General features: G+C 45.7%; 4 protein-coding genes across 4 annotated transcripts; 2 read left to right on the top strand and 2 right to left on the bottom strand.

Annotated features, from left to right (window-relative positions):
- Nucleotides 1–1,606: 1,606 nt before the first annotated feature.
- Nucleotides 1,607–1,986, top strand: H6S33_012859 (uncharacterized protein; the record flags this gene model as incomplete). The annotated part of the gene is made up of 3 exons (XM_044844205.1): nucleotides 1,607–1,657; nucleotides 1,722–1,892; nucleotides 1,954–1,986. The coding sequence occupies 3 exons, from the start codon at nucleotides 1,607–1,609 to the stop codon at nucleotides 1,984–1,986; spliced, it is 255 nt and encodes an 84-aa protein (XP_044694568.1).
- A 931-nt stretch (nucleotides 1,987–2,917) lies between these two features.
- Nucleotides 2,918–4,489, bottom strand: H6S33_012860 (uncharacterized protein; the record flags this gene model as incomplete). Its single annotated transcript, XM_044844206.1, has 11 exons — nucleotides 2,918–3,001; nucleotides 3,076–3,199; nucleotides 3,266–3,301; nucleotides 3,369–3,596; nucleotides 3,659–3,688; nucleotides 3,743–3,890; nucleotides 3,957–4,030; nucleotides 4,098–4,176; nucleotides 4,239–4,262; nucleotides 4,346–4,376; nucleotides 4,463–4,489. 11 exons carry the CDS (start codon nucleotides 4,487–4,489, stop codon nucleotides 2,918–2,920), a joined length of 885 nt encoding a protein of 294 aa, XP_044694569.1.
- A 278-nt stretch (nucleotides 4,490–4,767) lies between these two features.
- On the top strand, nucleotides 4,768–5,812 carry H6S33_012861 (uncharacterized protein; the record flags this gene model as incomplete). The annotated part of the gene is made up of 4 exons (XM_044844207.1): nucleotides 4,768–4,896; nucleotides 4,973–5,157; nucleotides 5,221–5,608; nucleotides 5,669–5,812. 4 exons carry the CDS (start codon nucleotides 4,768–4,770, stop codon nucleotides 5,810–5,812), a joined length of 846 nt encoding a protein of 281 aa, XP_044694570.1.
- A 3,306-nt stretch (nucleotides 5,813–9,118) lies between these two features.
- H6S33_012862 (uncharacterized protein) lies at nucleotides 9,119–11,041 on the bottom strand (the record flags this gene model as incomplete). Its single annotated transcript, XM_044844208.1, has 7 exons — nucleotides 9,119–9,530; nucleotides 9,580–9,704; nucleotides 9,759–9,914; nucleotides 9,973–10,101; nucleotides 10,152–10,748; nucleotides 10,830–10,896; nucleotides 10,998–11,041. 7 exons carry the CDS (start codon nucleotides 11,039–11,041, stop codon nucleotides 9,119–9,121), a joined length of 1,530 nt encoding a protein of 509 aa, XP_044694571.1.
- Nucleotides 11,042–12,666: the final 1,625 nt, after the last annotated feature.

Genomic DNA, 12,666 nt, shown 5'->3' on the forward strand with positions numbered 1-12,666 from the left:
GACTGGGTCTGCATATGGGCGTAAATCGTGCTTGAAAACCATATTTTGGTGTTATATAGACCCAGTCCAGTCCGGAAACGCCAAAAAACTACGAGTAGATAGCATGATGATCTTGGAACATGATACCTCAAAGGATACCATAAATAGATGCAGCTTTTAACCAGGAGATAGATATAGATCAAAGATTGCCTCTATCTCGACACCACACAGAGAGCAAATACTGCAGTAAAGCTCGAAAACTAGTTTGTGACAATATTATTAGTGAAGAGTGAAGGCTCAAAGGTATAACCCGGAAGGATGGGACGAGAGATAGCCGGGATTGGGCTGTGGACCCGTCAAGAGCGCATCAACGCCGAAGTTGTACTTACTCGTCCGAGAAGAGATCCTGCCGATCAAGAGATAAGGATGGGGTCCCGGCCGATGATGCAGTAGATAATAACTAATTCTGAAGCATACGAATATATTCTAGACCTAATTACCCTCCCCGAAGTCAAGAACTCTAGATCTGCGATGTTGTTGTCGGCTTGTAATTGGCGGAGGTGACCGGGTAATGATCGATAGTGACTGAAAATTCAAACCACAATTCCAGTCACAGAAGTCTCGACTCTGGGGAGAGACCAATCGAGTAGATTGGAAATATTCTTTCTAAGTCGTCCGGATAGCACTCCCGTTACCTGCCTCTTCAAGTTTGCGGACTCTAAGGTACGTCTCAAATGGTGTCACACGACAGTCAGACTACCCCGTCTAGTAGAGGTACAGCGCCGGATTGGTAGAATAGAGTGGATTGTTCAAGTAAGAACTCACTCGGCCTCTAACATGAGCGAGTGGGCATGTAATGCAGAATCTTGTCAAACTTCCTTCCTTGCTCGAGTAGAGTAGGTAGGTCTGTATGTTCCCACTTCTGTAGAGCAGTGAATCATCAATCACAAGCAAATCCACTTGGACAAGCACGTTCAAATGAACTGGAGGCCGAGGGACGAAACAGCTATCTGCAGCGTCGATTATTTGTCTATCCAGCAGGGCCGGGAGATCTAGAGCACCGCCGCATGGGATATGCGTAAATCCTTCCTGTGGAGGAGGCTGGTATTCATCGGCATACGCACGCATGCGTACCTACCGGTATGTCGATATCCATCATATTGCGAGGTCGAAAACAAGATTTCCTATGGCATTTGAATCTTTCCCTGTATCTAATTTAGTAGTTGTGGTTGTTGTCCAAACAGGCAGTAATGACATAACTTAATTAGGCGCGCCAAGGCGGAACCTGTCCAGGGTTATTAGCATCAGCTAACCGAAAGCGGCTACCTTTATTCCTTCCCCACAAAAATCGTTGCTACCAAGGAGGTGATGTCACATATCGTCACTCGCACTGGACAATACAATAACGTCATAGTAGATTTGAACCCTTTGGCTAGGACGTGTCCCTGAAGATCAGAACAGAGTAGGCCATGAGGATGGAGAGAAAAATATCTATATAAACTGCCCAATTCCCCGCTGGAAAGCAATTCCTTTTCAGTATCATCACACTCAAGCATCTTCACACTCCAGATACCAAACAAACAACTACTTTTTTAAACCAAACCACCCCAAAACCAAATATTTCAACATGTCTGATCTCGGCCGCAAGGACTTCTCCACCAAGGCTAAGGAGGAGATTGTAAGCCCACCTCTCTATCTTCACAGCCTCTTCGAAGTTAGATTTACTAACATCGTCATTTTAGACCCCCGACAACTCCAAGTCTACCGCCCAGAAGCTCAAGGAGGGAGTCACTGACACCGCTGACCGCGCTGCCGGAGCTGTCAACCCTGACGAGAACAAGTCCACCACTCAGAGTGTCTTCGACAGTGGCCGTCGCGAGAAGGATGCTCACACCGAGGGCCCAATTGACAAGGTTAGAACTCAAGAACAGCAGTCCTGGTTGATCTATGAACGAGTATTGACAATTGGAATAGGTCAAGAACGCTCTCGGAATGAACAAGGAGTAGAGGAGGGTTTCTTTATTCATTTCCTTATTACTTCACAGTCTTTACGAATGTTATGGATACCAATGATTAATTAATGCAATCGTTTTTAATCAACCAATCAAATATTCTTCTCTGCCGAGTGATAAGTTGTGATTCATGATAAGTATCAGTGCCAGTCAACGCCATGCCAAATGATTTGGCAATTCGACTATTTCCTAAAAAATAGTAACATGATGTTAATAACATGTGAATCTGGCTGCTCAGTGTTTTTCTACTCAACGTAGATACAACTAATTGTCCGAGTCACCGCACTCGAGGACATGTTGCTTCAGGTCTTGCACTTGGCGTCTGAAATCTCCTTGCACAATATCCATCCTATCACCAGTGCCGTGTCTCACCATCAATCTCCCATCTAAATTGCGCACAATCCACTCACCCGGTGTAGAGTATTGGTTCGCCCGTCCTCCTTCTGTCTCGGACTGGCTTGCAAGGCAACTATTGCCCTCACCCATAATTAAATTGTGGGGTAATAATATAGCACTCCGCTCCAGACCTGGTGCCTGCACAGCACATCTCAACATAACGCTCTACTCTATAGAGGCAGTGTTTGTGACCAAGGCTCGAAGATTACTATTCACACCCACACTCGAACACAGACCCACACGCCGAGTGAGGATCACGCCTTATTCATCTCGGCTGCGGGAGAGCAACATGTTTGCTTATTTCTGCTCCACCCCTCTTCGCGTGTCTGTCTGGTGCGGGGTATGTAAATACCAACCACAACATTGGGCTCATAGACACGCACTCGCCAAGGAAGGCTGCGTTACACCGCTCACTACTCTACTCTCGGGTTATGCAGATATGCAGACCCGTGACCAGAGTCCTGAATAAGTCAAGAAAGAAGTCTACAATCTGCGTCTCAATTCCCACCCTTCTAGAGTACTTCTAATATCTAAATATAGACCCTCTTTGGGTCCACCACATCAAATAACTCCATGGTCTTCTCGTACATCGTAAATACCAACCCACCACTTATCTGCACAGCGTATTAGCACATCATCCACACTCATTTTCATGGTTATTCAAGATATTAAGGTAATGTTAACTCACCATAAGTCTAGATAGTCGGGGTAGAGCCCCAGCCCAGAAGGCGCGGATTCCCTCTTCAGTATATATCCGGTAGGCACAGTGGAAACTGTTCCTGTACTCTGCACGTGCCTCTATCGATTGCATTCTACCCGGGGTTAGTTAGTAGGCTAGCATAGTACTAGTGGTCTAGGGTAGGGAGAAGGGAAAGTACCTAGTCTTGACCACATCCAGAGGTTGTGTGAAGTAACTGTCACCCACCGTTCATCATTAGCAATCCCACTACCTCACATCCAACTCTCGAACTAAAAACCTACACAGTAATCAACCCAGCCGTAGCTCCAATCCCGAACGTCGACAATGGGCCCAGCTTCTCTCCCGGCGCAACGTAGCCCTGCGCGACCTGCTTCAGTGTTGTATAGGATCCGAATCTCGTCGCGGAGTTTGCGGCCTGGCGTGCAGTCGTTGGAACAAGACCCTGGAAAAAGCCGCGGTAACCCTTCTCGCGGAAGATCATTGCTGATCCATGGAGAAATCCGCGCATTCTGTGAGGTGGGAGCTTTAATATGATGGGCGCACGTTTGGGATTAGGAATTGCTCTACAGACCTTGGTTTGCCAGATTTGCGGTCATCGATTCTGTTGGTGCTCCGTTAGCAGGGCCCTTTTTTTCAGCAAAGAAGGAGGGCATACAATTGCGTCTTGATACTCTCGAAGGGCGTCACCGCGATGAGTGACTCCGTAGCACCAGCTCCTAGACCAGCGAGGACGGTTTTGGGTCCACTGATCTTACCATCCTCGTCCTGAAGGGCGTGCTTGAATGCGTCGAATGACCAGAATCCTAATATCCACACGTTCAGCCCTCAAGTCCATTTACCTTTAAAATAGATGTGTATATCAAACTTACGGACTCCTGCCTTGACTGAGTTTCCTATGACTGCTGTTGTGCAGCCTGCATACCATTCAGGCCCGAATTTCGGCCTAATGGGTATGAGCCTTTGTGATCCATTGTAGCTTGACAGATAGCCTAGTAGTCAGTAATTCTCACCATGGTAGTTTCTGGCTATCCGCCAGACGGCGGTTGAGTTGCGAGCGGGTCTTTGCGAATTCAGCAGGATAGGTAATTGCTAGAGGGCGCACGTGAGGTGTTAGTTGGGCGAATGATAGTTGGGACGGAATGGCAGCATACCGATTTCTGTCGCGCCGGCGAAGGCTGTGGTTTAGGCGGAATATGTTAGCTTAAGAAATAATTTTGAGACTAGACATGTGTGGGGCTGAGTAGAATTGTAGAATTACCTCCTGCGATCAGGGAACGAGCAACACTGGGCTAGATTGTAGAGTTCTGTTAGATACAAGGTTCATAAGGTCCTAAAAATTGAAGCCAGGAGGAATTAGGTCTTAAGAAATACATACCTTATCCTTCTTCCTGTTTACCGACATTTGGCAAAATCCTCACAAAAAAAGTTGTTTCGGTGGGATGTGGTGGGGGAGGAACCGAAACACAGGGCCAGTGATGGTCGCACAATCCGCGAGGGAAGGGATCAACCATCCTCTGTGGCTTGTGCTCTTGGCGCTGCGTGGGTTGTGGGACTCAACCTCCATAGTAGCTATCTCCACTACTAACTTACCCCCCCACAGCAGCTACATTCGACGACGTTCCCATCCCATAGTTTATCGTCCGCCATCACAGTCTTGCTCCCCATCGAAATAAATACATCATGGATGACCTCATCGCCAAATACTCGACCCCTCAGGACGACTTCTTTGACGAAGACGAGAACTCGGTGCAGTTCCAGTCGACAAAGCCATCGCTGGACCTGAAGTTCTCGCTGCCGCCCATCTCACAGGTATGCATATAGTGCTACAGCAGATTATTTGTAATAGAGAAGAAGGTCGGCGCTGATAATTGGGATGGATATATAGCCAACCGCCTTCCTCCGTGCTGCAACAGACGACCATGCAAACCCAGAATGCCCCATAAAGATTGCCCACGGAACCACAACGCTCGCATTCAGGTTCCAGGGTGGTATCATTGTCGCCACCGACTCCCGTGCTACATCTGGAAGCTGGATCGCATCGCAGACTGTCAAGAAGGTCATCGAGATCAAGTAACTACCTCTTCCCCCAGGTACTACTACCTTCAAGGTACTAACACTACAAACCCAACATAGTGACAAGATGCTCGGAACAATGGCCGGAGGCGCCGCCGATTGTCAGTACTGGCTCAACTACCTCGGTATCGAATGCCGTCTCCACGAGCTCCGCCATAAGCGCAGAATCTCGGTCGCAGCCGCCTCAAAGATCCTTTCTAACCTTGTATACTCTTACAAGGGGATGGGATTGTCTATGGGAACCATGATGGCCGGTGTGACGGCTCTTGAGGGCCCAGCTCTGTACTATATCGATTCGGACGGCACTCGTCTCTCTGGGAACTTGTTCTGTGTAGGGTCCGGTCAGACCTTTGCATATGGTGTGTTGGATCGGGAGTATGACTACAACCTTAGTGTTGAGGATGCATTGGCGCTGGGTTCTAGATCCATTTTGGCTGCCACCCACAGAGTAAGTATTCCATATACTACTACTTGTGTATAGGCAGATTCTGACAATAGCTTTCTCTAGGATGCGTTCTCTGGTGGTTCGATAAATCTGTACCATGTCAAGGAGGAGGGATGGACCAAGCACGGTTTCACCGACACCAACCCTGTGTTCTGGAAGACAAAGCTGGAGAAGGGTGAATTCTCAAACGTGGCGACAGACTTTTAGATGGTTATGCGCTCTACTCTAGAGATGCAGGCTTAGCGCTAATTTGAACATGGAGTCCTGTTTGCATATCCTTTTTTGTAGTTATTCAAAAACGTGATCTCGTGATAGAGATTCCCGTGAAATTGACTGACCATCACAGTGCTACCAGCTCTAGGGAGGTGAGGCCTGAATTGACGAGGTGTTCTTGGAGGTGAAAATCGGGCCATTATATCTGGCTATTTTTTTCCCTCCCGTCTTCTGGCATATCCATATTTGATTCTGTTACATTGTTGAAGTAGGAATGTGCAATTTGGAACTTGGCTCTACCAGTCTTACCACGGAAAAGAAAAAAATAAGGACTCGCACACTTTAATCATAGGCGATCACTCGCATACTGAGGATCCCGCGAATAAAACACTTCTAGAAGCCTTTATTAGGTCAGAGGGAACATTTTAGAAAAAACAAACCATATAAAGAATATTTACAAGTAATATGTGCCACGAATCGTATGCTTGCAACTTTAAGTTCGTCAGTAATTAACTTTCATAAACGAGTGATCACATATGATCACATAAACACGTAAGTGGGGGAAACCTTCGGAAAAGTGATACAAGCTTCGAGACAAATATTATGATGGTACTAGTAGGGACAGGGGCCAGAGTGATAACTCCGCACAGAGGGCGCCAAACCAGGGCCCCACCACCTGGCTCGCAGGAGCGGGTAATTTCGAGATCTGGTACAACAAGCAATGGGCTGTTTTTGGCACAACGTGAAGTTCCCAGTAACCTGGGCTACTCAATGCATAGATGGAGACGGAGGCGTTTGACTCCCGGCGGCTCGGGAGTCCTGCGTTCTTACCGCCACGGGGTATTGCCGTACTCAATGCCCTTGCTCGACGCAGCTGAAGACATGGGGGTATATTACGCAGAAAGGCTCGAGATTTAGGCAGGGACTCCATACCTCTTTTGCCGATAGAGCCATTCCAATAGCTTTGTTGAAGTTACGATGCTTTATAGAAAGAAACGTCAAATGCTGTGCCTCATGTCACTGGGGACTTGCAAATCCCCGTCGCCCGATAAAGCTACGATTGGGCTTGATTACAGAGCCTTGACGTATTTCAAGGAACAACTACTGCTTCTGTATCTGAAAAATACCTCCGATGGTTTTGGACTAGTCCTCCAGCTCCAGGGTAACTATACATGGCGTCAACCAGTCTCTAGAGAAAGGTAGACGTGGTCCGCGACCTTGGAGTACAAACTCCCGCCACGCCGATCACTAACGTTTTCACAGGGTAACTTTATGTGTTGACCTGTCATGATGGGCGGTAACAAATATGCCATCTCCATGCGGGCTGGAGTATAATCATAGACTATCACTCGGTAATTTGTGCAGAAAATCGAAGTATAGCTCCCAAGTCTAACCCTCCCAACGTTAATAAATTTCATATGGATATGGGATATTTAGTTGTAGGGCAGTGTGATATGTTGTAGCTGTATACGCGTGAAAATCTGGCCTCGCGTTGAAAATTTACCAGGAGAAACTGAAGCGTAGCTAAGGCCACCAAAACATCACAATCATCCGGGAGAGAACGGATTAGTGGTATGGCCTCTCACGAAGCGAATATATCATTCATACTAATGATTATAGTACTCGCTAGAATCTAGTGTTTATCTCGAGGTGTCTTAGGTCTATGTTTTTAGATCTGAATCACCCCTTCCCCAGGTGGAACATATGGAGAAACATCTGGCGTCAGATAAAAGAGAGCATCAAATATTATAAACATACATGTACATGTAGTTTATACCACAGAACTAGAATATAAATAGAGTGAAAAACAGGTAATTCCATGAATTATCACTCGATTCGGGAAAGTACGGTACTGTGGTTACCCCGATCCCTGAAATCACCACCCACAAACCGATGTGGTGAAGCAGTAAAGGCCGTTAAGCAAGAATGCGGCCTTCGAAAACAAAGATTTGCGGTATTATAGACGAAAAAGATTGCGAATAGAGGCGGTTATTTCAATTGATGCGCTCCATATACTAGATACTACAATAGAGCGTTATGAAAACCCATAACATGCACCATACTAACCGAGGATTTCCACCATTGATACAAAGATCAAACAAATACATAGAACAGGAGAATAAATAGAAAAAATATGACGGAACCACATTTTTCTCCAATCCCCACACCCATCAATTTGCTTAGACTTTGGATAATAAATAGTATCCGGAATGCCTCGTCTCCGTTCGTCCCATTTTTTTTCTTTTTTCTTTTCGGAATCCTTCGATCGAGTATTTTTTCTCTCTCAATTCGAAGAGAGATTTCCTTTCTCGATTGTCTAGAATTCTCTCCGATACCAGTCACCGAAAGACGGTAATATACGAGTAGATAGTTCATAAAAGACTGGTAGATATCCAATCCCTCATCTCCCCAAGCTTCCCGCCCCGTAGCGAAATAGCATCGAAATGATTCGCCCCTCTGCCAGTATTTGAATTGTCGTTGCAGAGATTGAACTGTAAATATTTGTTGACCGTTTTTTGTTTGTTTTCGTGTTTGCTTGTCAAGAAAAACGCACAAGCGGCTTGTCGAGTTGTCCCAAACCACACCTGCCACCTTCCCCAAACATCCCCTCCACCTTGATGAGCAGACCAGTGTAGAAACCACCCGTTCACCAACAACATAGACCATAGGCAAATAAGACAAATGCCCAAATCTTCCGCCGTATGCACACCCAACACCAACCCTAGCTTCCAATCCTGACCCCAGCTCTGCTAAATCCGACCCACAAGAGATGCGAAAACACAGCAGCACAAAGGCATATCCAGGTGCCAGGACAACAGGAAGGATCAAGAAACAAAAGCCACACCGAAAAACCATGCAAAAGAGAGATATTTAAGAAAAAGTAGAAAACCATGCGCCTTCAAAACCCAACAGCCCTATCATCATTCATTCCCGCCAACCATCCCCAGAAAGAAAAAAACAAAAAAAAGAACAAGAAGGATAAAATGAATGCAGAAGACTAAAAAGAACTTTACAAAAGCCCAATCGAGAATGAAGAAAAAGAAAAGGGCCGGTTTTATTGCTGATACCCTGATAAATTTCGGTTTATCAACTCAAACAGTGCTTCTTCTGCCGATCCCCTTTGTCGTAATATACATCCCCCCGCATACTGCTGACTCGTGGGTATCCGAACCGCACACGCTATTACCCGATTGTTTTAGTACCCTCATACCCTCTTAGTTTTAAAAAAGTACACTAATACCCCCCTCCACCCACTACCCTACCTCCCCCGCCTTCTGTTTTTGATCAAGAGTGTACGAGCTACTGAGCTCGTACTTGCGGCCCAGCATCCGGAGGTCCGAACCCATTTGGACGTCCTCCCGGTTGGCCTTGATTCTGGTTGTACCGAGGCCCAGGGCGACGGTTCTGTTGTTGGTTAAAGCCTTGATTATTATTGTATTGGCCTTGGTTGGGACCTTGCTGGTGCTGAAATCCTCGGCCCCTTCCTTGCCCGTGATTGGGAGCACGATTGTGGGTAGCGTGATTGGCGTTTCGCTGTTGCAATTGCTGGAGATTCTGGTTATCTCCTTGGTTTTGACGTGTGGGTTGTGGGGTTGATGGAGGCCTAGGAATAGACTCAGGAGAGTCGTAAACATAAAGCTTCTTGTCGATTGTTGGAGGTATTGGCTGAATTTCGGTTCCAAGCTCTTGCTCGATTTTGTAAAGGTTGAACCTGAATCTTGTTAGAAGATTGCTTGGAGGAGACTGCTGATATTATTTACCTGTCTTCCCAGTTGATAAGATTAATAGCGAGACCAAGATGACCAAATCTACCAGAACGCCCGATACGATGAAGATATGTCTCCGCATTTTTGGGGAAATCAAAATTGATGACAACATTTACAGCCTGAATGTCAATACCGCGAGTGAGAAGATCTGAGCATACAAGGTTACGGCAAACACCGTTCCTGAAATCATGGAAGACCCGGTTACGGTGGTTCTGAAGCATTTTGGCGTGAGAGTAAAAACATGAGTAGCCAAGTTCTGTAATTTTCTTGGCCAGTAGCTCAACACGGTTTGTTGAGTTGCAAAAAATTATAGATTGATTAATTTGTAGCTATTTTAAAGGTTAGTAATTGGTGGATGAAGTTCAACTTGATTATGGTATATTGTACCTTCGAAAAGAGAGTATTAAGGCAGTGAACTTTCTGCTTTTCTTCTACAAACGCATAGTATTGCGTTACACCGCGAAGAGTGAGCTCATCCATCAAATTGATCTCATATGGTTTGTTCAAGTGTTTGTCCTGAAAGCCGTTAACGAGATTATTTTTAATCTGGGATTATGGCACCGTACCATAAAGCTCTTCACAACAAGAGGGAAGGTTGCACTAAATAACATTATCTGCCGATCATTGGGGAAGTACGCAAGAAGTTGTTCGATGATAGGCGTGAACTCAGGACTGAGAAGCTTATCTGCCTCGTCCATGATAAACGTCGGGCATTCGCTAAAATCGGCCACTCCCTTGCCAGCAAGATCAAGGATCCTGCCCGGTGTTCCGACTAGAATATGCACAGCCTCATTCAAGCGAATGATGTCATCTTTCAATCCAGTCCCTCCGGTGGTAACCATGACATTGATGCCCAGATGCTTCCCCAATGTCTTACAAACTTGTGATGTCTGTAGGGCGAGTTCTCTTGTTGGTACGAGAATAAGTGCCTGTGTTTTCGTACTCTTGGGATTTACCCTCTCAAGAGCAGGGATGACGAAGGCGGCGGTCTTCCCTGTGCCGTTTTTGGCACGGGCAAGGATATCACGACCGGTTAATGCTACTGGAATGGTCTCTTCTTGAATAGGTGACGGCTTTTCGAAACCAGCCTCAAAGATACCCATCAATAGCTCTCGTTTGATATAGAGATCTTCAAAATCAAGACCTTTAGTAGCGGTGACATCCTGATTTGTTCGTTAATATCTCTATCGAATCGAATAAAAAAAGCAATTTGTAAATTTAGAAGGCCAGAAAGAGAAACCCACCTCTGTCTGTGGTCTCAGATCTTTTTTGGGAGCCTTCAGTTTTGATTTCCAGTCAGGGTCTTGTCCCCTAAAGAAATAACGCCAGTGAGCAGGCTAGTAATACTGGTAGGGTAACGAACGATTGTTGCTACGCCAACCAAGAGGGGGCACAAAGGATAAACGACTCACTCTAACGAAGTAGACTCAAGTTGCTCGGCGAGTGCGGTCGCCATTTGTGTGAGGAGGGTATGTGATGGTAAGAAGCGGAAGGATTCAATGTCAAGTCAAAAGATGATTCAGTGACAATTGTAGTTGACACCAACTAGATAGCGTGGGAGGGGGAATTATCAAGAGTGAGGTAGATGGTTATAGATTCACACAAGAGGTGAGAATATGATGATCTAGAGATATACCAGGGGTATTTGATGCAGTTCAACGGAATGTAGATGAGAAATGTCAAGTTAGAGGAAAAGGGGTGGAGGAGGATAAGAGAAGAGTGGGAAATTCGAGCGGGATGAAGTGGTGCTGCTGACGCTTGGATGGCAGGGATTTGACTGATCGTGGGAAAGCGTGAGAAGAGGACAGGAAAGTTGATCGGAATGTCACGAAGTGAAGTGTATGGAGAGTGTGATAGGACGACGAGATGCAGTTTGAGCAGCACAGAGCCGGGATTGAGTGGACTGGTCTGAGGTGGAGAAGTGGAGGTTGAGAGAGGAGTAGTGTTTCTTTTTTTTTTGAGTGGTGTAATAGGTAAGGTAGAAAAGCGATGGACAGGCAAGCACTTGACGTTGGAGGCTGGGGGCGCCCCAGCTTCCACCCAACCCCTAGCCCTTAGTGCTCGTACTGCCGCACAAGGGATACAATCTTTGCTACACCAAGAATCTTTTTCCACGATACACAAGAAACAAGAAGTCGAAGACACTGGCATAGCTGTACATGTGTTATGAATGCTAAACTGGTTCGATCTGCGGCTCTGCACCTTGACTCTCAGAATCCACACGTGGTATTAATTAGCGCCCTTTCTGCAACGCAATGCATCTTTTCTAGAATTCGCGGCGTTGGCCACACTCGTCTTAGTATTAAATACCAATGTAGGTAGAGTACATGTGCTCCACCAAGTAATAATGTAGAAGCTGCAAACTCTGAGGTTCATTAAAGGTTGTCATATCTGATGTAATCAATTAATTAAGGCAACAAACATTAAGGACTACCAAAACGTCTGACAAACTAGATATCGCTTCTAATAGCCACAAGTGGCCAGTCTTCAGAAAAGAGACAACGCAACTACATCATAAGAAGGACAATTTGAGCGCTTACATAAAGTGTCATGTACATATATAACATGATGTCATGCTCTTAATAAGTTGGCCAGTCATGATCATGCACTCAGACGTATATAGACATTTGAATTTGATACATGATTCTAGTCCCCAGCTTCCTATTGACTACATGTACTTACAATGTATGTACATGTATTTAAGAGATTGTTCCTGGCTTCTAGGGTGAAAATAAATGCAATAGAGCTGTGTATACATAATAACTACATGTACAGGTATATGTATATATGTACTTCATGTAGTTCGCACCTGCCCCGAGCGAAATGTACATGTATGTACTCGCAGCAGGTAACAAGTACCCGAAAATGCAAGCCCTAATCTGCAATTACCATTGGAGTAGAAGTCAAAAATACACCAAAACCTTGCAGCTACATTTTCGGGTACTTCAGGCCTGTTGCGAGTATAGTACTTGGTACATGTACAGTACCATGTACATACACGTATACATACTTGTAATGCACATGTAGTCATCCCAAAAATGTTGATTCGAACTCAAACATCATTACTACATGCAGTGGCTG

This window comes from Morchella sextelata (assembly GCF_020137385.1).
Source record: "Morchella sextelata strain SCLS chromosome Unknown scls_9, whole genome shotgun sequence".
Classification (NCBI taxonomy): domain Eukaryota; kingdom Fungi; phylum Ascomycota; class Pezizomycetes; order Pezizales; family Morchellaceae; genus Morchella; species Morchella sextelata.